This window comes from Molossus molossus, unplaced genomic scaffold (assembly GCF_014108415.1).
Source record: "Molossus molossus isolate mMolMol1 unplaced genomic scaffold, mMolMol1.p scaffold_m16_p_6, whole genome shotgun sequence".
Taxonomy (NCBI): domain Eukaryota; kingdom Metazoa; phylum Chordata; class Mammalia; order Chiroptera; family Molossidae; genus Molossus; species Molossus molossus.
The window spans coordinates 17928696-17952579 of NW_023425399.1; the positions used below are offsets into that span (position 1 = coordinate 17928696).

A 23884-nucleotide genomic window follows, 5' to 3' on the forward strand; every position below is an offset into this window, starting at 1 on the left:
CTAGAACAATAAAGGCCCAGCACACCCTAAATCACTTGGGGTGTATTTGCATATTAAATTGGAACATTCAGTAGCTATAGCCTAAAAATGGCCTTTATTAAAATGTGCCCACAGTTAACACTTTCAGATACCAAACTCACATGGGTTCAAATGAACTCAGCAAGCCTGACCTCCTTTTTTGGGGGGGGGCAAGAGTCAGGGAAGTGAAAGGGCTGAGATTCAGGTGAAAGAGATATTGGAGCCTCAAGAAACCTGGGACATTTGACAAAAATCACATTTGATGACCTTGTAGACAAAAAAGAGAAATGAGCTGGATGAGGTGCAATTAGGTAAATTTGTCTTGGGCCCCAAAGGGCAGCTGATTAATAGATGCCGTTAAGCAGGAGGAGAGTTCTTAATTAAAACGTTTTATAACCCAGGCTCAAATCCTAGGTCCATTATTTATTTACCAGCTGGGTGACCTTGGGAAGTTTTTTTTCTTTTTTCTCTGGGGATTAGTCTCCCCAGAAATTAATAACTGCCCATTTCATGGGTTGTTATGAGAATTAAATGAGATAACTCATTAAGGTCCTTGGCACACAGCCCTGGCCTGTGTGGCTAAGTTGGTTGGGGTTCATCCTGTGCACCAAGAGATTGTCGGTTCAATTCCTGGTCAGGGCCCATGCCTGGGTTGCGGGCTCAGTCCCCACCCAGTAAGAGGGGTGCAGGAGGCAGCCGATCGACGTTTCTGTCTCTCCCTTTTCCTTTAGAAATCAATTTTTTTAAAACTTAAAAAATAAAAAGCCCTTGGCACATATTAAGCACTCATCAAGCGATATTTTCCACTCTGTAGAATAGGGAGAGAGTTTAGGAGCCATGTGTATGTACAGATTCTCAGAGGTTGGGCAGCACAGAGTTCAACAGTATGAAAAAGCAGTCTGTAATTTAGGCTGAAATAATAGGAGCATACTGTTGACAATGAGGGACATTGAAGGGGGAGAGGATAGTTCTACCCTGCTTAGCACTGATGAAATCCCATTGTGAGTAGTTGTTTCATTTGGGGGAGCCACATTTTCAGAGGGATCTAGACCAGTGGTTCTCAAACTGTGGTCCCCAAGACCAGCAGCATCAGCATCAGATGGGAATTTGTTAGAAATGCAAATGATCAGGACCCACTCCAGCACTACTGAACCTAAAACTGGGGGGGAGACCTAGAAATGTGTTTTAACAAGATGATGTTAACGAACATCATAATTCTGATGCACGCTAAAGTTTGAGAACCACTGACCTAGATAGGCATACATGTTAGCGGGAGATACACGTCTCCAGACCATGCCTTCAAGTCCAGATGAAGGACCTGAAGAGGTTCAGCCTCAGGAAAAGATCTGACAATCCAGTAACAGTCAGATGAGAGAAAGAGCTGGCTTGTTTCTCCATGTCACCCCGATGACAATTAGGACAGAGTGTGGAAAACACTGGGGAACAAAACTGGCATTGTGGACTAGAGAAGGTGCAATCGGATGTAAGTGAATGAGAACCGATCCAGCTGGCCCAAATCGTAAGGGTTTGATTGATAACGCGAATCCGGAGGTAGAGAGGTTCCATATCTGGCTAACTGACCAGGTCAACCGCATCCTCAAATACCCAGGCTTTTCCCATTGGTTGTTTCTGCATCTCAGTTGGATCAACTGCTCTCCTTCTGGTTGCCCAGTGGTGGAGGAAATTTCCAGGTCTCATGGTCAGACACTAGGAAGCAGAGGAAGAAAATATGCCTTCCTCGTCTCTCCTTTTAAGGAACATTTCCCAGCAGGGACACCCCTCTCTCTCCAGCAGATGTCCCCTGGCATCTCATTATGAATTTGACACCACAGATCACATGACACTTTCTAAGCTAGTTCCAGACTGGGATCATGGAACTACTAGCATTGGCTTAGACCAGGGTCCAGCCACCTTTTCTGTGCCATGGACCCCTTTCAGTCTGGCCAAACCTGTGGTCCCCTTCTCAGCACAGTGTCTTCTTTTTAAATTTTTTTCTTTATTGATTTTTAGAGAGAAGAAGGTAGAAGGAGAGAGAGATAGAAACATCGATGAGAGAGAACATCGACTGGCCACCTCCTGCATGCCCCCCACTGGGGATTTGGCCCACAACCTGGGCATGTGCCCTGACCAGGAATCGAACCGGCAACCTCTTGGTGCATGGGTCAACGCTCAACCACTGAGCCACACCGGCCAGGCTCAGCATAGTGTTTTTAACTGCATAAAATAAAATGATAGGATTACAAAACAAACCAATTATATTGAAATATGGTTTTCAAAACATTTTCTAAAGTGCGATATAGGAATAAACTTGCTTCTTTATTAGCACATTAAGTAACAAAATCCAGTGGCAGATCTAATAACAACCATAAATTTGAAGTAGCGATGAGTGTAAACAACGTTCCGAGATACCTGTAATAACTGTTTTGTGGTGTGAAGATATCCGTGCTTGCTATTGGTGACAAATCACAAATTACTGCTAATGCTCCTGCAGTCTGTTGCTTACATTCATAATAGAAGGACATGCTAAATTTCCGTGGGAGATTCGTGAAAACAAAGACGTAGCACCCCCCTGCCAAGGCTGCGGATCCCATGCATTTCATCCACGACCCTTGGTGAGAGTCTTCTGTGGACTCCCCATGAGAGCCCCTAGCTGAAATCCAGCAAGGTGCACACTTCCCACCGGGGCTGGGAGAGGGCAAGCCTTTTCAAAGGAGCGTGGATACCTAAGCTAAATCAGGCCAAACAATGCAGTGGGCGTGGGGAGAGGATGGGAGAGAAGGGTGGGGGAGGGGCGGGTGGGCCTGGCTCCGGGTTCTGCTCCATGCATGTCAGTGAGGGCTTCTCATCACCCAAGGAAGAGACCTTGTCCACGGGACGCAGATGCTATGTGGTGCACATACCAGGATTGCCACCGACCTGGGCGTTCTTCCATCGCCCCCATTCTATTTTCTTTCGTTTCCCGGTTGGTTTTCTTTAAGTATTTATATATGTATCAAGTGATAGATATATACCTGCCCTTGACAAATGTTCGGCCTACTAGGGTGTTCCTTCTCTCCCACTCCTCAGAAGTGACCGCAGCTCTCAACCTGGTGGGTGTCTTCAGACAACTTGCTGTGCACCCGCGCTATCCCAGCAGCTCACCCACTGTCTTGGGCAGAGGAACTTGTTGCCAGTGCAGATTCCTGGGCCCTGCCCTCCTCCGTGCTGGTCCATGAGAACAAACTCATGGTACCCCTTAAATTCTGCAAGGAAACTGGGAGGTTTGGGGAGGGGAGGTGGACCTAACATCACCTACCTCACAAGCGGCCGAGCTGAAATGTGAACCCATGTCTATCAGATCCCAAAGTCCACCCTCTAAATGCCATACCTGTCGGCTTCCAGGCCAGTGCATGGAGGTGACTAAAGTAAGCATCGTTCCAGAAATGTTTTCTGTGTTTTTTTTAAGGAGTGGAGTGGGCATACTCCAGAAACCTGGCTCAGAGGGTGCCCACTTCAGATGGGCATTCACACTGAAGTGTTTGGCTCACTGATAAGTCTTGAGTCTCCTCATTCACAGGAGACGCCAAGCGCATATTCAAAGCCAGCACTGGGAACAGGAAGCATGACACTCAAGGGAAAAGCAAGCCGAAGATGTCCTCTAGGAGTTCCGTAATTTAGCACTGTCCTGGAGACACTGCAGACCGTATTTGTGGGATGAAGGCTGGCTGCTGGCCTGGGAGAACCGGAGGTCATAGACCATCACCCCCGGGACGCCTGGATTCTGGACAGGTTCAGAACACTGCCTGCGTCCTCGCCGGGTTCATTCCTTTCCTCATCCATCCATCCATCCATCCATCCATCCTCCAGCCCACCCTCTCTGAGCCTGTTTCCTGAGGATATACGCCTTCCTCCAGGGCTTCTGTGGGCATCAGTCATCATTTCTGCCCTTGAGGGAGACCCCTTCAGTCTGGCTGGCAGGGGGGCTCAGAGCCAGGCTCATCGTGGGTGGCGCCTGTGGTTTCTGCACAGAGAAGGGACCCGCTGGCCACACTGGCTCCCAGGGCTTGACCTGAGAGCCCCAGACTGACTCACTGTCAGGCAGATTCTCAGCACTACCATGGTGGGTGGGACCCTCCCCTGGGATGATCCCAGGGGCGTCCAAAGCGCAGGGCACGGTGGGAGCAGAGTTCAACTGTGTGAACTTGGGTGAGCTATTCAGCCTGTTTTCTCACCTGTAACAAGGGGATGGCAATACGGCACGGGAGAAAATGAGATCCCTAAAGTGTGATCAGTACCTAACCCTCCGACCTGCAAACCCAGCCCGAGAACCTCGTGCCCTTGTGCATCGGGAGACACAGACTAGAACACTCATGGCAGTGTGGTCCGTAGTGGTGCTCAGGCGGGAACAGATTCTTGTCAACAGTAGGATGGATAAATAAATTGATATGTTGTAGGATATTCCTGCAGTGGAATATTATACAGCAATAAAAATGGACAAATTACAGGCACATGACAACATAGTTTGTTTGGTTTTGTTGTTGTTAATCCTTACGTGAGGACATTTTCCCATTGATTTTTAGATAGAGTGGAAGAGAGGGAGGGAGGGGGAGAGAGAGAGAAACATGAATGTGAGAGAGATGCATCCATTAGCTGCCTCTTGCATGACCCTGACTGGGACCAGGAATTGAACCTGCAACCCAGGTACATGCCCTTGACCAGAATCGAACCCAAGACTCTCTTGTCCATGGGCTGACACTCTAACCTCTGATCCAAACTGGCCAGGGCAAATCTCATAAATATAGTGGTACATCCAGAATAAAGAGGGTAAAATTTCATGTATATAAAATTCAAAAAGACAAAACTCAACTATATTGCTTAAGATGACAGATATAGGTAGTAAAACTGTAAAAAGAACAATTAAGATATGATGACCTTAAAAGTCAAGGTGCTGGCTACCTCTGAGAAGGAGGAGAGGGGTCATGGATCAGAAAGACACGTGGGCTGGACTTGGGGGTTCTTTTCTGGGGTGCTATTTGCTTTATGATTTACTTATTCACAAGACAGTGGAAATATGTTTTATGCACCCTTCTGTACATGTGATTACCTCAAAATCTAAGAATAATTCAAGTGCCCGGTGCTGGACAAAGGCTAGTTTCCCTTGCCCTCTCCCTGTGCCCCCACCAGCTCTTGTTCTGTGCTTGGGAGCAGGAAGCGGAAGCAGAAAATGCTGAGTGAGGCTCAGCCCTCCTTCCCCACACCCCCGCAGTGCTGCTCCCACACACAAATGCCCCAAGAAGACACTGCCCAGAGGTTTTTTTTAAACCACTTTATTCGGGTTGGCTGGTAGTCACGGATTGAATCATGTATATAGGGTCACCCACACACCCCTGGGCAAAGCCCTCGGCCTCTCCCACATCCCTCATGCCATTGCTGAGGGGTGGCCAGAGGTTTGAGCCAGTTCTGAGGGGGTGCTGGGCCCAATAGAAATATTTACACATCACCAGGGGTGGGTGTTCCCCTGATCAGGAATTGTGAGGGGATTGGTACTGGGGTCCTTTGGCTCCCAAAAGCCCCAGGCCCTTGGGTGGGCTTGGCATGGACCCCAACGGGAGACTGGGACGTTGGGAGCTGGCAGAGGGGGCTCCTGGGAGAGCCTCAAAGACCCTCAGAGGGGTCCTGCTGGTGCAAAACTCTGCATGGGGCCCTGGGGGCAGAGGGGTAAGGCCCTCTGCGTGACAGAGCAGAGATTCCTGGCCCCCACCTCCCCAGAGGGTGGGACAGGCAGCTGTTTCTTAGGTATAAGGAGGCTGAACATGAGTGGCCCACCAGGAGGCAGTGAGGCATCTCCCTGTCCTCCCGGGGCCCTGTGAGTGACCCCAACAGGCCCCAGCACCGGAGCAAAGCTCTCCTGGGGGGGGGGTCTTGCTCCATTTCTTCGCCAGGGGAGAGGCCCCAGCTCTGCTCAGAAGATTCAAGTCCAAATTTGGGGAGGGGTCGCTGTCCACATCCCCAGGTCCAAGCGGGGGATGGAGGAAGGAGGGGGAGTAAGGCTGGGAGGCCCCGGCTAGGGACAGGATTGGGGGACAAGCAAGCAAAGCGAAACACTGGACTCCACTGAAGCTGGTGACCCAAGGGGGCAGCCTGGCCCCAACATGGCGTCCCACCCCAGTGTCCGGGGTGGCTGTCCCCTTGGTGCCCAGGGCTACCTCCTCCGAGCCAGGTCACCGCAGGGATCTGAAAAGGAAGGGCTGAGTGGGGCTTACATGCTGAGCAAAGGGGTGGTGGTCAGAGGGCCTAAGTGGTGGCCACAGGCGGTCTGGGGATGGGGAGGCGGCTGGACCCAGGCAGTCCCGTCCCCAGCGGTCCAGCAGCTCCTCATGCACTCTGTACGGCCTCGGGGTGGGGCGGGCAGGGTGGGGTAGGCATCAGTCTAGAGGCTGCAGGCCTCCTCGTCCACCGATCGCTTCCGCAGCTCCTTGCCCGGCTTGGGGGGCGGCGGGGCGGGCGCGGCGGGCGCGGCCTCGGGCAGATGCAGGACCGAGTTCTCCCCGGGCTGCACCCGCAGGTAGGCCTTGACCTTGTGGTGCCGGGCCTTGCCGTCGCTGAAATCGATGACTCGGCACTCGTAGGTGCCTTCGTCCGTGGGCTTCACCCGGGACAGGCGCAGCTTGTGGGAGATGTTACTGCCCACCACTTTGACCACCTGGGGGCGACAGAGAGACCGTGGCCTGGCTGCGGAGGGGCGGGCAGGCAGAGGGTCCTCAGGAGGCCCACTTTCAGGGTGGGGCCCCAGAGACACGCCCACAAGGGCACGCGGAGTTAAACAGCACAGTAGAAGCGACCTAAATGTCCATCAACAGAACAGATAAATAAGCGGAATTCCCTTCATTCAATGGAATGCAGCACAGCAGTTAAAAGGAATAACCGAGGGCCAGGCGTGTGACAGCTCAGTGACACGCAAGCAGTGAGATTTCACTGCAGAACTCCTGCAGTGTGCTGCCATTTCTGTAAGCACATAAAAACCCTCTATTCTGGTTTGGGAGACTTGGGTGTCCAAGTTTAAGGTAGACGGGACATGGCCTCCTACCAGAGTCTGTCTTGGGGATGCAGCCCAGGAGAGGGTTGTGGACGGCAAAGTGAGTTCTGAGCTTAGTCCGAAATGTTGTATTTCTTTAAAAAAAATACATGCTGATCACAAATATATTAGGGTTTTAATAACTGTTCATCCCTGTTGGGGGAAACAAAATAAGTGTCTGTGATGTTTGTCTTTGTACTTCGGCTTTTTATTTCTTTGATTGTTTTTTTTTTAATTTATTTTTATTTTAAAATGGAAATTTAACTTATATATGGTAAAGTGCACACTTGATACAATTTTACGCAAGTGTTTCTCTGTGCAACCACCAACCAGGACAGGGCGGGGCCATTTATGACCCTCTAGAGCAGTGGTTCTCAACCTGCCTGATGCCCTGACCCTTCAATACAGTTCCTCATGTTGTATGCGGGCGTATCTGCATGTGGGCAGATAGAGGAGTGGTGTCTTGTTTTCTCTAGACCGCAGGCCGACACTCTAACCGCTAAGCCAAACCGGCCAGGGCATGGTGTCTCGGTTTCTAAAGCCATCGGAAATGTGTGTTTTCTGATGGTCTTAGGCGACCCCTGTGAAAGGGTCATTCAACCCCCAAAGGGGTCGCGACCCACAGGTTGAGAACCGCTGCTCTAGAGCATACCCTTGTGGTCCTTCCTCATCAGTGCCCCTCCATGGGGTTAACTACTACTCTGACTTCTATCACTATGATCAGTTCAGCCTGTTCTTGAACTCTCATGCACAGCTTCCTTCACACAACATAGTATCAGCGAGATTCTCCATGTTGCTGCATGTCCCAGCTTGTTCTTTTTCATTGCCGTGTAGTATTCCGTCGTGTGAATACACCACAGTGTATTTATCCAGCCATCTGTTGATGACGGACATTTGGGTAACTATGCTGTGAACAGAAAGCTACTGTAGGTTTTTGTTGTCATTTTCAACTAAAAGAGAAAAGGCAATTAGACAATTATATAAAATATATAACTGGGAAAGTTAGGCAAAGGATATAGGGGACTCTATTTTTGCAACTTCCTGTGAGTCTATAATTCAAAATTTAAAAAGTTAGAAAAAGGGATGGAGGAGTTGGGCCTGTGGAAAAGAGGTTAGTGGTGACAGAGGGCCTCCATCCTTCTCTGGCCCCTTATAACTTAGACACTTCTTACTTCCCTGCCCCACCTCCTGCAGCCCCCACCCCAACATGGACAGAACATCGGCAACCAGTTCCCAACCGCCAGCTGGTGATCCCTTCTCCATGATGTTGCCACCTGTCACAGACAGGCCCACCAGGCCCAGGTGAGAGCTGAGTGGGCTCTAGACCTGGGCCCTGGCAGTGAGCCCTACTGGCCCCTCTGCCTAGGGTGGGTAGGAGAGGACAGTCTGCTGGTCTGTTCTTACCAGCCCCCACCTCCTAGAGGGGGAAGCCCCTGCTGATCAGCCTGCTGTAGTGAGGAGGCCAGGAGGGGGAGGAGGGCAGTCTCTGAGGGGGTGTTCACTCTGCAGACTAGTCTCAGAGCCTGTGCTGGGCACTCACACCTGGAGCTTCCAATCATCTCACTAGTCTGCTCTGGCCTCCCTGATCCCTGCTAATCTCCTCCCAAATGTCAAGCCCTTTCTGACCTCAGGGCCTTTGCACATGCTGGTTTCTCTACCTGGGTGCTCTGCCCCATCTCTCTTCACCTACTTGACTCCCATTGATTCTCAAGCATCCCTTCCTCCGAGAAGCCTTCCATCACAACCCTCTGTTTATTTCCTTCACAGCAGTCCTCACAATTTGAGAACTGTTTAATTGATTTGTCTGTTGACTTGATTTTTGTTTCTCTCTCTGGCTAAACTATAAATTTTATGAGGACAGGAATATCTATTTCGTTCATCTTAGTGACCATCACAGGGCTTGGTACCCTGTAAATAATAATAAATAATAAACATTTGTTAAATGAGTGGACTCGTAGTTCCTTCTTTCTCCAAATGAAGTGGTACCCATGCTTTCTAAGTCAAGGTCACAAACACACAATTAAACCCACTTTACAGATGGTGAAACTAAGGCTCCGGGAGGAGACTTTCCCACGGGCACTGAATCAGGGAGAGGCAGAGCCAGCAACAGGACCCAGGCCTGACTCCATGCGTTCTAGCCCTCGAAGTGGGGTGACAGGCCCGCAGAGGGTCGCCAGGAACTGGCACAGCTATCGGGGGAGGGTGCCTCCCAGGCTCCAGAAGGGAAGAAGGTAAGTGGGCAGCAGGAGGGAGCCTGCCCATCCTCCCTTATTCTGAAGGTTTCTGACTAGTCATCATCCCCCAGGAGCAGAAATACATGGGCGTGTGGTACAGCAGGAGGCACGAGGGGGCCACAGGCAGAACTTCCCCATCGCAGCAATGGGGGACCTTGCAGCAGCCCTCTTGTGTGGGGGCCAGGCGCCCCTTCCAGTGCCAGGGCTGGCCCAGCTGGCGGCTGTCAGCCCTGCTGACTCCATCACCTCTGACCAAGGGCAGGGAGAGGTCCTGCGGCCGCCAAGCTCTCAGGGAGCGAGGGGATGCTGTTGCAAATGCGCAGCGGGGAATGAATTACCTCAACATCTGTTTCCCTCACGGATATTAATTATCCTTCATTTGTCAACCCTACAAGGCGCTAATGGAGTAATAATGCGAAGCGCTGGGAGCAGCCGCTCCTAGGGAGGGAGCACGGAGCGTGGCCCACCCCTCTGCCCACCCTCGCTCACCCCAGGGCCCTGAGGCCTGGATGGGCTCCCTCCTCCCCAGCTCCTTCCCACCCTGTCACCCCTCTGTCAGCACACACAAATGGCTTCCAGAAGCTTCCCCCCACCCCCAGAGAGGAGGAGGGGGACGGGGACACTGCAGGGGTGTGGAGGCTGGGCTCACGGCCACATGGAGAATCCAGACCTCACACCCGGGAGGGGAGCGGGCACCACAGTAAGCCGGCTTCCAACAGGACAAAAGGGGGGCACACATACACACTGCGCCCTCCCAGTCCCAGTGATCTGTGCCTTTAAGCACCGTCTGGAGAAGGCAAAAAAGATAAACAATAACAGTAATAGAGGTGCTGATAGCTAGTGTTTACGGGGTGCACGGTCACTGTGAGATGATGTGCTAAAGCCTCGCACATCTTATTTAAACCTCGTGATAACTCTATGATGCAGGCACTTCTAGGATACCCATTGTATGGGTCAGGAAACTGAGGCTCAGAGAGGTGAAGTGATTTGCCCAACGCTCCCAGCTGGTGACAGAAACCAGGCCTTAAACACATCTCTAGGGAGCCTCCCATGACCAGGAAACTTCAGGTCTGTCTTTCCACCCCCTCCCATCTCATTCCCCAGATCCCCAACTCTCCATGCTGTAGGGGAGCCCAGCCTCGTCAGAGACAGCTGTGGGAGGGGCCCCATCATCCTGCTGCAGCTTGCTGGGGGTGGCAGAGCAGCCTGTTGGATCTCATTGTTCACAAATTGGGCAGAAAATCCCGCAGCCCAGACATTCAGTGCGACTGAAGAGGCCAGAAGAAGGGACCCCCACAGGGCAGCCTGGTTGTAAATCATAATCACCTCGGGCACAGGCATCGACAGGCCCAGTGGTGCAATTAAGCACCTAATTACGCTGAAAGAAACAAGGCAAGTCCACACCACGACCAAGCTCAGTCTCCCCCTGCTCGTCTGTGGCCCAGGCCTTTGCAGGCGCCGCAGGGGTCCCTGGGCCATCAGGTGCACAGGCTGGTGTTTTTCTCCCTAGCCTGACGATTTGTGTCCCTGGTGCCAGACCTTTCCTACACGTGGTGGCCCCAGGGAGGTGCTGGGGTGCGGAAGGGGTCAGACGGTGCCTGTCCCAGGCTAGGTCCTGCTCTGAGCTCCGCCACTCAGCATCAGCAGCACCCAGCCTCTACCAGCCTGGAGACACGCTCAGACCCCAACTCGGGGTCTCCCCAAATCTGGGCCCAGACAGCCTCACCACTGTAGCCTGACCCTCCCAAGTCACCATTCCCGTCGCTGCTTCCACACTCGGGCACAATCCGGCTCTGAATCCCACTGATCTCTCCTCGACACGTCTCTGGGCCCTCCCTTCCCTCCAGAATGCAGATCCTCCTGCACTGGCCAGAGCACGGCCCCAGCTTCTCATCTGGGTCATCACCGCAGCCTCCTCCCAGGCCTCCCCAAAGCCACTCTGGCCCCTTCCCACCTGTTCTCCCATGACAGCCAGATGGAGCTTTTCAAAAGGCCCTCAACTTAGAATCCCTCCTTTGACCACTCCCTGAAGGGGCTGTCAGGAGGGGGAGCACTTTGAGGTCTCATCCCGGCCTCCCCTCTGCCATACCAGCCTCCAGTAGTTCCTCCAGCGCACACACACAGAGAAGTTCCTCTTACTGCTATTCAACTCCTGTCCTTCAGTGCTCACCTCAAATAGTGCCTCCTCCAGGAAGCCCTCCAGACCCACCCCCCAGGCTAGGTCAGGTCCTGTTACTGGCTCAGACTCCCAAGCAGCTCTCCTCATTTTGATGATCACAATTGTTGTTTGACTTTCCATCCTCTGATTATTGGGTTAACATCCATCCCCCACACTGACTGGGAGCCGCCTGAGGGCGTGGCTGCGTGACCAAGGCCTTCCCTGAGGCATCTTCACGGCCCCCACCGCAGGCGGGCTGCTCTAGGGATGTTTCGAGGGATTCCCAGGATGGATGGAGTGATTTCTGCCTCCACACAACTCGCCTTCCTTGCCGACTGCAGGACTTAATGCCCTATGTGGGTTTTGAGTTACTGCAGGAATTTCAAGAAAGGATGGAAATGTCTATAGCAGAAAATAAAATCATAGGAAACCCTGATCCACCACTTGGCCTGACAATGCTTTGGGAAGGATGCAGACTTCGTGGACTCCTCCAGTGGTCTGGGCCACCCCCCCAACCCTTATCATATGGCCCCCATATGTGCTCCACACATGGGAACAGCCAGGCAGGGCAGGAGGGGCTTGACCTGCAGGGCCACTTAGTTGACCTGACAAACACAGTTGCCTTTTTACCACCCATTTATGAAGATTCATGAATGGGCTGCAGTGGGCTTCCGGAGACCTCTTAGGCTGGACCTGGCTTTTTGGGTTTGGCTGAAGGGGAGGCAGGAGCTAGGGTGAGGGGGCCAGAGCACTGAGCCGCATGTACATGGGGACCCAGGCTTCCCATGGCTCTTTGAGACTGAAGCAAGTTACAAGAACTGAATCTACAGCACAAACAACTTCAGTTAGACTGAAGGAGGAACTAACAGGGATGAAGGAAGGTATGTGTGGAGAACTTCACCTCATCCTAAAATTAGGAAGTTGGGAACCATCTCTACTTACAAAACTGGTTAAGGGGAAATTAACCTAAATTACAAAACAAAGAATTTCAATTGGATCAAAACAAAAACTTCCAGATCTTGAAAATGGCCGATAAGCAGGAGAATCTGTCTGAGCCACAGATATGAGATCCCAGTGGTAAAATCCTCCGGCAAACACACTACCAAGGGAGATGTCTTTAAGGCCAAGGGCCCTTCCCCAGGCCCCTAGTGACACGAGATGATTCGTGTGAAGCACTCAGCATGGCTCCTGCAGTATACGAGCTCTCAGGACATGCCGACTACATTATTGTTATCACCTCTGCTGTTATCACAGCCGCCTGTCCTCTCACCCACCGCGGACCCCTGGTCCCTGCTCAGCCCATTCCCCGCAGAGACGTGGGCCTCTCGCTGCTCCAGCCCCACCCCCACCTCCGCTCTGTGCACCGGGAACAGGAGCCTCACGACTGACAAACTCATGTCAAATTTCCACTCCAGTAACCACTGTCATTCACACGGCCACCTACACAGGACTCGACAGTTTCCACAGTGTTTCCGTACAGGTGTTAGACCCCAGTGCGTGGGGAAGGGAGGTGCAGGGAGGTGGCCGAGCTGGACCAGGACCCAGCTCCTGGGACCTCGGTGCCGGCCCGTGTCCTCACACCCCAGCCCTCAGCACAGCCTCTCTGGACGCTCCCAGGGTTACCGTGCCGGCCCCACAGGTCACCTGGCCGCACCAAGCTCTGGAGGCTGACTGTCCTTCCTCCCCAAACCCCAAGCCTGCAGACTGCACTGTTTGGCTCCTATGGTGTTTTCCAAAAATCAAATTTGGTCCCAACAGTTAAAAATCAGGAGATACTCCACTGAAATCGGGATTTTTAGAAGACAAGGGACTGTTGAGCCAAAGGTTCAGTCGGCTCCCACAGAACAGGGCCTGGGTTCTACAGGATGTGACAGTGCAGTCCCACATGGGTCCTTCCCTCCTCCCCATCACCTGTACACATACATGTCCAGGCATGGGATGCATGTCATGTTAGCGTGTCCATGTGTCAGAATCTGTCTGGGTTTATGCCCCAGCTGGCCTGGGCATGTGTATGTATGTGTGACAGTCCTTTGTTTTTGTTTTTTTAAAGAGTGGTTTATTGATTTTTAGAGAGGGAGGAAGGGAGAAGGGGAGAGAGAGAAACATTGATGTGAGAGTGTGACATCGAGTGGCTGCCTCCTGCATGCCCCCCACCAGGGATCAAGCCTGCAAGCTCAGCTCGTGCCCTGACCACGAGTCAAACCGGCAACCTTGGCGTGTATAGCATAGTGCCTAAGCACCTGAGCCACACCGGCCAGGGCTGATCATTTCTTATTGGGCACCTACTACATGCCAGGCACTGTGCTAGGCTCTCGAAATGGGAACAGTGAATTGGGCTGGCATAGCTGAGCCCCATTGTCTCCAGGGGGAGTCACAGGAATGGCTAATTACAGGCGGAAATGCAACCAGCAGGGGATTGTAGGGGTGCCCGCTGAGTCACAGGTCAAGGAAGGCTTCTGAGCTCAGCGCTGAAGGAAGAGAGGAACAGAGAGCCTGGTCTCTGAGCAGGCAGAAGGCAGCAGGGTTGGGAGGGGAAGGGGAGCGGGTCATGCAAGATGAGACAGCCCAGAGGGTGAGCAGGGAGCCCGGAGAGTGCGCAGGGAGCCCAGGAACTTGAAGGTGAAAGCAGTCTGAGCTTCTCCTGGACCGCAGGACACCAGGGCGGGCATCTGCTTACAGGTTCCGGCCAAATAACGTCTGTGCGTCTAAGAAGTCATGCGTGCAGCACTGTCTCCCGGAGGAGCTGGTCTAGGACTGTCTGTGGGCCCCTAACCGGGTCTGGGAGCCCCCGCCGGTGCCAGGTCACAGGGGCTGGGGTGGGGGCTGGTTACACAATCGCTCCTAGCACCTTTCTTTTCTTTAACTCATTAGCATGTTCACATTCCCCTCACGTGGGGCCCAGCAGCCTCGAATTCTAATCCTCTAAATCAATTAGATTATTCTCTCCTTTGCCTGAGATGCTCCTTAAACCCCAGACAAAAATCCCAGGAGGGAGAGTTGCATAAGCAGGGTGTATACACATACACAGGGGCCTCCACTTCCTGGGCTGACCTGGTGGGTGTTTGGGCGAGAAACCGGACATTGCACATAGGTGTGCCCTTGGCAGAGAGGGTGAGGGTGAGGGCAGAGGTGGAGAGGGGGTGGACCAGCAGCCCCCCTAAACTGGAAATGGCTCAGATTTCCAGACCCCAACTCTGAAAGGCCCTGGGCAAACAGCCCAAATGATGCCATTAAAGCCCCCTTCTGTCGTCTGCCGCCTCTTGCCCGAGGAGCTGCGGAGCCTCCTCCCGGCCTCCCTGCCTCCACTCTGCCCCCTCCAGTGCCCAGCACAGTACCCCCATGCCTTCCAGTGCCCGCTCTGCACTGTGACTTCTGTTGAGGCTCCTCGGGGCATCTGTGTCTAATTGCCTTTAGGGCCCTGAACTCCCCAAGTCTTGGAAAGTTATGGAAGCAGCAGCAGAAGGGACTTGGTGGCCACTCCCCACACACATCCACCCCCCACAGCACCTGCCTTCACTGAGCACGTTGGTGGGGGCTTTTAGCTTCCTGCCAGGCTGGCCTCATGCCCCGCGCACAGTCCCGGCCTGGGCCCAAGGCCACATGTATCCCCAGGCCGTCCCCTCTACTCACTTCCTATCACCTCCTTTCTCAATTCTGCCGCCTCTTCCAGGCCCCTCTTGGGGTGCCCCTCCCCACAAAAACTGTCACTCCCTCTGGGTTCCCCACTCTCTGGGCTCCAGCCTCGCCTAGAGACAAAGAGCTCGAGTCAGCTCAGCCACACCGTGTCCTGCCTCCAGCAAGTCCCTAAGCCTCAGCTGCCCACCTGTGAAATAGGCGCGGGCTACCCTTCCCTCGAGCAGTGTAGCAATGATACAATGAGTCCGTGCATGAAAGACCCAGCCAGTCCTGAAACCCTTCGGCATCCTCCCACACCCGCCTCACCCCGGGGAGCCAGGGGACCCCAGTGACCGTGAGAGGCTCCAGCTGTCAGTGGTGATGGGCCGGCTCAGTCTCATTAGATCCTGTTGGTCCCCCAAGTAAAAAATGCTGCTGAGACAGACATGAAGCATCAGGGACACACACCGCCTTGGCTCCCGACAGGAGAGAATGCGTCTTCTCTCCCCCTGTCATTTTTTGTGCCTGTCATTCAATGAACTTGAAAAATCTCCAGCTTTTAAAAAACAGATCAGAGCCATTCCACCCCACCCCACCCCCCTGCCTTCTTTTTCTTCTCCTCCTCCATCTTCTTGCCCAAGCTCCCTGCTGTACTGGACCAAAAAAATTTTTTTTCTTTTTTTTTAAATTATAGCTGTGCCCGCCATTAGAGCCCTTGCGAGAAGTCATTAAAGAACTCACACTTATTTTGGTCGCGTCCTTCCCTGCGTCTTCCTGCTGAGATGCTTTCAGCTGTTGGAGCAGGAGGGGCGGAGAAAGCAGAGATGAGGCATTAGCACCACTGGGTGGGGGTTCGGACAGCAGCTAAGATTCTAGCTACGGCAGGTGACACTCTGGGGGCCCGGGGTCTGGAGTTGGGGGTCTCTCAGCTCTGTGTCCACTCAGGGGGTGGAAGGGAGTCAGAGCAAAGGCAGACAAAGGAGGTCCTGTGAAGCGGACTGTGTGCTATGCACTTAGCTACGTGGGTACTGGGGACAGACGGCGTGGGTACGTGTGGAGGCAAATGTGTGAGTCCCCGTGGCGTGTCTGTAGGAGAGTCTGTCTGTACACCTGTGTGTGTATCTGTGACCGGGTCGTATCTGCAGGTGTGTTGCACACATGGGCGAGTGTCTGCAGCAGATACTGGGAGCCCTGCCCACACGCCATTCCCTGCAAGCTGACCCCGGAGGCACCAGCAGCAGACCGGGCCTCTGCCTAAGGGCTTTCTCTGAGCACCGGCGTCCTCTGAGCCTGGGCTGGGGAACTGACACTCCAGGAGCAGGACAGAGTTTAATAGATATTTGCGAATATGTTAGAGGCTCTGTCCTGAGCCTGCAAGGATGTGTGACATGCCGTGAATGTGTGTTCATGTATGAGAGGGTGGGCAGGGAGGTGTCTGCATGTTATTTACATATGCACGAGTGTGAGGATGTGTGACATGCCCATGCGTGCACAGGAAGGTGTGTGAATGTGTGTTCATGAGTGAGAGGGTGGGCAGGGAGGCGTTTGCATATGATTTACATATGCACGAGTGTGAGGATGTGTGACATGCCCATGTGTGCACAGGAAGGTGTGTGAATGTGTGTTCATGAGTGAGAAGGTGGGCAGGGAGGCGTGTGTGTATGATTTACATATGCACGAGTGTGAGGATGTGTGACGTGCCCATGTGTGCACAGGAAGGTGTGTGAATGTGTGTTCATGAGTGAGAAGGTGGGCAGGGAGGCATTTGTGTATGATTTACATATGCACGAGTGTGAGGATGTGTGACGTGCCCATGTGTGCACAGGAAGGTGTGTGAATGTGTGTTCATATGTGAGTGGGTGGGCAGGGAGGTGTCTGCATATGATTTACATATGCACGAGTGTGAGGATGTGTGATGTGCCCATGTGTGCACAGGAAGGTGTGTGAATGTGTGTTCATATGTGAGTGAGTGGGCAGGGAGGCGTTTGCATATGATTTACATATGCACGAGTGTGAGGATGTGTGATGTGCCCATGCGTGCACAGGAAGGTGTGTGAATGTGTGTTCATGAGTGAGAGGGTGGGCAGGGAGGCGTTTGCGTATGATTTGCACATGCACGAGTGTGAGTGTGTCTCAGCGTGGGTTCCCACAGACGCAGCCCTCCAGACAAAGACTCAAGTGCAAGCAGTTTGTTTAGGAGGTGGTCCCAGGAAACATCAGGGGAGTGAGCAAGAGAGACAAGAAGGGAAAGAATTCAATAACCTGCCCTGTGGCGCTGGTCAGCAGGCCCTGTTGTCCACAGAAAACCCTCAGGCAGAGCCACGGGGTTGGCAGTTGGCGGCAGGGCTGGTGGCAGGGGACGGTGTATGCCCTGGTGTGCGGGCAGGGACACCAGCAGCATCGGGGCCCGCAGCGTGCACGTGGGAATGTGTCCGTGCGGGAAGGCAAATGCGTGTGCAGTGACCGGGTGGCGGGGTGTGCCTGCACGTGTGTGGAAGGGGTGCGTGCATGCGTGCTCGTGAACCTGTCTGCCATGTTTGCAGGGGCCTTTACAAAACAAATGCCCATTCGGCTTGGAGAAGTGATGGAAGGCGAGTCAGGAGGCTGGCCTGGAGCCAGCTTCTGTCCCTCTGGCCTCAGTTCCCCCCTGGACATGGAAGTGTGCTCCCCGTGGCGTCACTGTGCGCTCTGTGGAGGGCCCTCCTGGGTGTGCCCATCCCTGCTCAGCCTCCTGCCCCGGGGGCGAGTCTCCCTGTCAGGACGAAGGGGAGGTCAGGCACAGTGGGAGCCCCGACCCCTCAGAGGAGAGGAGGGGCAGAGACACCCCTACCCGGGGGCCAGGATTCCTCAGTCCAACTCTCGTCTCCCAGGGCGGTACCTGGTTCGAGGCCCACGCCTGCTTGTCGGTCCAGTCCCTGTGGCTCCGCACGTACCACCACTGGATCTCCAGCGAGTAGGAGGGGGAGCCGCTGCCGCGGAAGGAGCAGGCCATCTCCACGTCCTCGCCCGTCCGCGCTGTCATGTCGTGGGGCGTCTCTGTGAACAGGGCTGTGCGGAGAAACGGAGAAACGGGGGAGGGGTGGCCAGGGCTCAGGAACGGCAGGGCCAGCAGGCACGGTGCTGGGGGTGGGGAGAGGAGCAGCCGGCCTGCAGGTGGGAATGGTCTGGCTTCACACGGGCACCTGGAGAAGCTCAGCGAGGCTGGGTGTGCAGAGGGGGGAGCAGCAGCAGCAGCAGCTGGCAAGACGCGAGGATGAGGGAGTCGGCCGGGGGCCCCGAATGCCCACTGGCGCTGCTTCAGTCCCAGAGCCTGTGGGCACTCGGGAGACTCAGGCAGGGAGCAGTGGAGCAGGGGCTGGGTTGCAAGGTGTGAGCCAGGAGGCCAGGAGGCCAGGAAGAAAGCTGCCCTCTCGTGGGCTCTTCCAGCTCACTCCAGCCGCACTGCCCAGTTCCCTCCTGCGTTATTCCCAACCCCAGCGCTGTGCTGTCTTTGTAAAAGCAAATCTCACCGGCTGGCCGACCTCTGCTCAGAGCCTCCCCTTGCCCCCCGCTGTACCGAAGAGAAAGCCCACCAGGTTGGGGGTCAGGCCCCACCCAGCTCCCCCAGGTCTCCTCTTTGTGCTGCGAACATGCCTCTTTCCTCCTCCCTCTCGCCCTGGCTGTTCCCAACGCCCAGAATGCTGTTCCCTTGGCCCCTTCTGCCTGGCAAGCCACTCAAAGCTGAGCTCGAAGTTGGCCCTTCAGAGAGGCAGACCGCCCTTGACCACCGGAGTAGGTCCCCCACCCACCTCCCAGCCACCCGGTCACGGTCACGTCCGTTCACTGCGTGTCCTGGCTGCCATGGCGCCGGGACAGCAGGGACAGCAGGGACAGCAGGGACAGCAGGGACAGCTCTCAGTGCCGCACGGCTCCTGGCCCTCAGTAGGTAGGTGCTCCGTGTGCCAAACGGGTGGGCCCTTCTCCATTCCCTCAGGCCCCCTCCCCCACCAGGGCCCAGCTCTCCCCAAATCCCAGGACAGACCCTAACCCAGCAGGACCCTCACCCCATCTGCCACCTGCTAGGCTGCCAGGTGCACTTCATACATCCAAGGCCCATCCCCTGCACATGTCCTGCCTCTCGTCCTAACAAACACTGTCCTGAGTTGTGATTAGAATTCTTCCCTCTTCTCATGAGAGAGGGCCTTGTCCTGGAGAGAGGCCTGGCGGGGTGCGGGCCACCTGGGGCGCGCCACCCACAGGGCAGAGACACCGTGGGAGGAAGGACTGAGATGGGCTTTCTCCGTGGGGGTGGGGGTTCCATCAGGGTGACCTGGGGAGGGACCGGGTCTCCACCACCCTTGTTCAGTCCCCCTCCATCCGCCGGCCTGCCCAAACTGACGGAAAACTCGGACCCTGGTCCACCCGCTCTTTTTCCTGATGCAGAAAGTAAGGCTCAGAGAGGGCAGTGTCTGGACTGGGGCAGCTCAGCAGCCAGGGGTCAGCAAGGTCAGGCCCTCTCACCCCCAGAAGCCTTGGGGTACCCACACAGCCACCTTGCCTCTCGCCTCCCAGTAATGGTCACATAGAAAGACTGTCCAGCAGAAGCAGAAACTTATTCGAGGCAGAATTGAAAAGTTTTTGCCCTGGCCGGTTCGGCTCAGCAGTGAGAGTCGGCCTGTGGCCCAGAGAGGCCCGGGTTCGGCTCCCGCTAAGGGCATGTTCATCCCCAGCCCCGGTTGGGGTCGTGTGGGTGGCAACCAGTTGATGTGTCTCTCTCACATCGATGTTTTTCTCTCTCTCTCTTCCTCTCTCCTTCCCGCTCTATCTGAAGATAAATGCAAAAATGTTCTCAGGTGAGAATAAAAATAAATAAAATAAAATAAAGTTTTTAGTAGCCACGTTAAAAAAAGTTTTAAAAAAGCATTTTAAAACAATTTTTGTTAACCCAAAATGTTATTTCAAAATTTAAAAAATCATTAATGAGATATTTTACTTTTTTTTTGGTTTTCGCTCAGTCCTGGTATCCAGTGTGTATTCTACACGACTACAGCTCGTCTCAGGTTGGACTAGCCACACTCCCGGTGCTCAGGGGCCCGTGCGGCTGGCATGCCAGCGGGTGGGGCTCAGTGCCAGCCTCGGCTCCTCCCCTCACATGTCCCCATTGCTCAGAGGAGGCAGCCAAGGCCCAGGGGCAGCCATTGCTTGGAGAGACCCTTCCTAGACCAGGCTCAGAGCCTGGCTTTGAACCCAGGCTCGTCTGACTCCCAAGACCGTACTCTCCCCATAGAATCCAAACCTTGGTTGTTCAGCTCTATTTTCTTAAAGAGAAGCCTTCCAGCCCTGGCCAGTGTGGCTCAGAGGTTAGAGCACTGGCCTGAGGACCGAAGGGTCATGGGTTTGATTCCCGGTCAAGGGCATGTACTGGGTTGTGGGTTCGATCCCCAACAGGCATGTGGGAGGCAAACAGTCGATGTGACTCTCTCACATCGATGTTTCTCTCTCTCTCTCTCTCCCCGCACTTCCATTCTTGTAAAAATCAATGGAAAAAACCTCAGGTGAGGATGAAAAGAAAAGGGAGAAGTGCAGAGCAGCCAAGCTTACAGGGTCCTGTGGGGCAGGAGGGGGTCTGTTTTATTCTGAGTGCAAGGCCTGGGTAGACACGGAGGAGACATTTCACCTAGCCTGAGCCATTAGGGGAGGCTTCCCAGAGGAGGCGTTGCCCAGCGGGGCAGGTAGTCCTGACCTGGGGGTGGGGTGCTTTTGGTCAGAAGACAAGAGTCTGGCTCCAAGAACTCCCGGGGCCAGCTGGGTTGGCTGTGGGCGTGGCCACCAGCCTTCCTCCCACCCTACCAGGAGCTGCCCAGGAGCGATGGTGTGGGGAGGCCCCTCAGGATCTATTGCACCACCCTTAGTGGTGAAGGGGGCAGTGTGTCTGCAGGACAAGTGAGAAAACTGAGGCTCTGGGCATTTGATGGCATATCCGAGTCTCCCTGTTCACAGGTGGAGACACGAAGGCCTGTCCCAGGCACTGCCCCTGGGACCCCACCACCCCCACTCGGGAAATCACGGGGAGCTCAGGGCTGGGAGCCAGGGATGGTGGACTGAGCTTGTGTCTGCCAACAGACTTGCTGTGTGACCTTGGAGAATCTCTCCCCCTCTCTGAGCCTCAATTTGCTCCTCTGTACAATAGGGATTAAAATTCACGGCCGAGAACCCCAGCAGCTCAAACAATCCGAGGGAGGAAGTAATGCATGTCCTCAGGGCAGTGCCCTGGGCATTTGGAAGGAAGGGGCCACTTCTGCTTGGGGGGGGGGGGCTTGAGGGAGGAGGAGGTGGCATGTCAGCCAGGCCTTGGAGGATGGGTGGCAGGGACGAGAAGGGAGAGGTGTGAGCCAAGGCAGAGGGAAAGCCAGAGGCCTTGTTTAAATTGCACCATTAATTGAGCATCTCGTGCACACCTAGCACTCTGCAGACACCGCCTCTCATACGCTCTGACCGTCCCACTCCCACTTGACAGAAGAGGAAAACGAGGTCCAGAAAGATGACATGACTTGCCCAAGAGTCACACAGAACTGGGTTTTGAATCTACATCTGACTAGCAGTTGTGGTCACGATCCAGGGGTCCACCAGCCTCCATCAGAGTCTGGTCTGAATGACCAGGTGAGCCCTGGCCGGTTTGGCTCAGTGGTTAGAGCATCAGCCTGAGGTTCCGAGAGACCCGGGTTCGGTTCCCGCTAAGGGCATGTACCTTGGTTGCAGTTTGTCCCCGGCCCTGGTTGGTCGTGTGGGTGGCGACCACTCGATGTGTCCCTTTCACATCGATGTTTCTCTCTCTCTCTCTCCCTCCTACTCTATCTGAACAAAAAGTGTCCTCGGATGAGGATAAAAAAAAAAAAAAAAGGAAAATGAATGACCAGGTGAAACCCAGCTGCCAGGCTCCACACGTCCGCACCCCACTTGCACGCCGCTAGGGAAGGGCGGCTCAGCTCCTCCCACCGCCACAGAAAGTGGGCGGTTCTCACTGGCGAGAGGTTCTTGCTCCCTCTGCTAATTCTGCGAGTGAGAACATCATATCAGCACCAGAAACTGGCAGGTGAGCCGTCCTAATTTTGATGATGATGATGATGATTCAATAACAAATATAGTCTTTGCTTTGGGCCGGGCACTAAGCCCAGCCCTTTACATACATGCTCCCACCGTCATGCTATGGAGTAGCTATGAGCATTATGATGCCCGTTTTTCAGATGGGAAAGCTGAGGCTCAGAGAGGCGAAGAGTGAGGAGGTAGTCACATTTGCACCCAGTTCTAGAGGACTCGGAGTGGGAGCCCATAACTTCTAGACCTTGCTCCTGCAGCTCCTCTTCCCGATCCCCCACCCCACCTCCTTCCCTCCAGCCACCCAGACTCCCAGTCTCCCACTAACATCCCTGCTGAGCGCAGGACCTAAAGCCCATCTCTCCTCTTTGGTTTGCTCCTGTGCCCGAGCCTGCCTTCCTGCCAGGGAGCCCCTCACAGCCAGTCCCTGGGTGTAACTGTAGATTTTGGGGAAGGATGCAATTGTTCTCCGGCCCCAGGGCCCAAGCAGGGCTGGGCTCGCTGGAAGACAATTAAAACCAGGGTCCACAAACTAGGATTCTGCAGGAGAAAGAGAAAGGGTCTTGATTTCTGCTTCTCGTTGGGGGCGGGGTATCAAGTAACCCTGGACCCAGTCATCAGGACCTCACCTGCAGGGAACACTGGTGGCCTTGCCTGGGCCCCGTGGCTTCTGGGAAAGGCAGGGGTGACCTGGAAGGTCTTGCCCGCCCTTCAAGAGCAGGGCCCTGACCTCCTTCCTAACCTTCCAGACCCTGGAATATCTAGGGCTTTCCTTCGGGTCTGGGTTCAAATCCTGTTTCCCTTACCCCCTGGCTGTGTGCCCAGGACAAGCCTCTCTCTCTGAGCCTCAGACTCTTTACCTGAGGAGAGGAGAGAACGAGAGGACACGGGAGGATCCCGCGGGGCCACATGTGCCTGGTGCTCCCGGCACACGCTCAACAGACAGCACCGCTGCCCCCGCCTCCCAGCTCGGACTCTGTCCTCCAGAAAGACGTTAAAGGCGCTTCCTTGATTAGATTTTGCAGCGGACACAACATCTGTGTTTCACTCACGCCCGGCCCACGACCTCTGGTCCATCAGTCCTTACCTCCTCGCCTTCGTTTCTCCTCCAAGCAGCCAGGGACTCACTCGGGCCCAATGAGGCTTGTCTGGCAAAGGCAGTCCCAGCCCAGCCCCCAGCTCCGTCTCTGAGCTCAGATTCCCCATCCCAGACCCTCTGGTCCAGCCCAAATCCCCTTCCCCTCAGCACAGTCCTCCCCGCTGTTCCAACCTTCAAATCTCTGGTTTGAGGTGCTTCCTCCAGGAAGCTGCAGGCATTAGACCCCAGCCCACCCGTCGGTCTTGCCAGAGTGAGCGCAGGGGGACTGTGGCGGAGGCAGCTCCTCGTCAGGGGGACCAAGGCAGAGCTGGAGCGAGAGGCAAGGCACAGGGACCAGCGCGGCCCTACGGCCCCTTGGCGACCCCTCCGCCCAGGCCCTCCCTGGTGTCCCTCCTAAATTTTTTTTTTTTTTTTTTTTTATCCTCACCTGAGGACATTTTTCGATATTTTGTTCAGATAGAGTGAGAGGGAGAGAGAGAGAGAGAAACATTGACGTGAGAGCAACACATCGAGTGGTTGCCACCCACACGACCCAACCAGGGCTGGGGACAAACTGCAACCAAGGTATGTGCCCTTAGCGGGAACCGAACCCGGGTCTCTCCGGACCACAGGCCAACGCTCTAACCGCTGAG

General features: G+C 54.5%; 1 protein-coding gene across 1 annotated transcript in view; it reads right to left on the reverse strand.

Moving 5' to 3' along the window:
* Positions 1–6427: 6427 nt before the first annotated feature.
* Positions 6428–23884, reverse strand: part of VSTM2L (V-set and transmembrane domain containing 2 like) — a 34329-nt gene continuing 16872 nt past the window's right edge. The window contains exons 2-4 of the mRNA XM_036245837.1: positions 17958–18127; positions 15821–15871; positions 6428–6700 (exon numbers count right to left, since the gene is read on the reverse strand). Coding sequence (XP_036101730.1) covers positions 6428–6700; positions 15821–15871; positions 17958–18127 — 494 coding nt within the window. The remainder of the gene's footprint in view (positions 6701–15820; positions 15872–17957; positions 18128–23884) is intronic.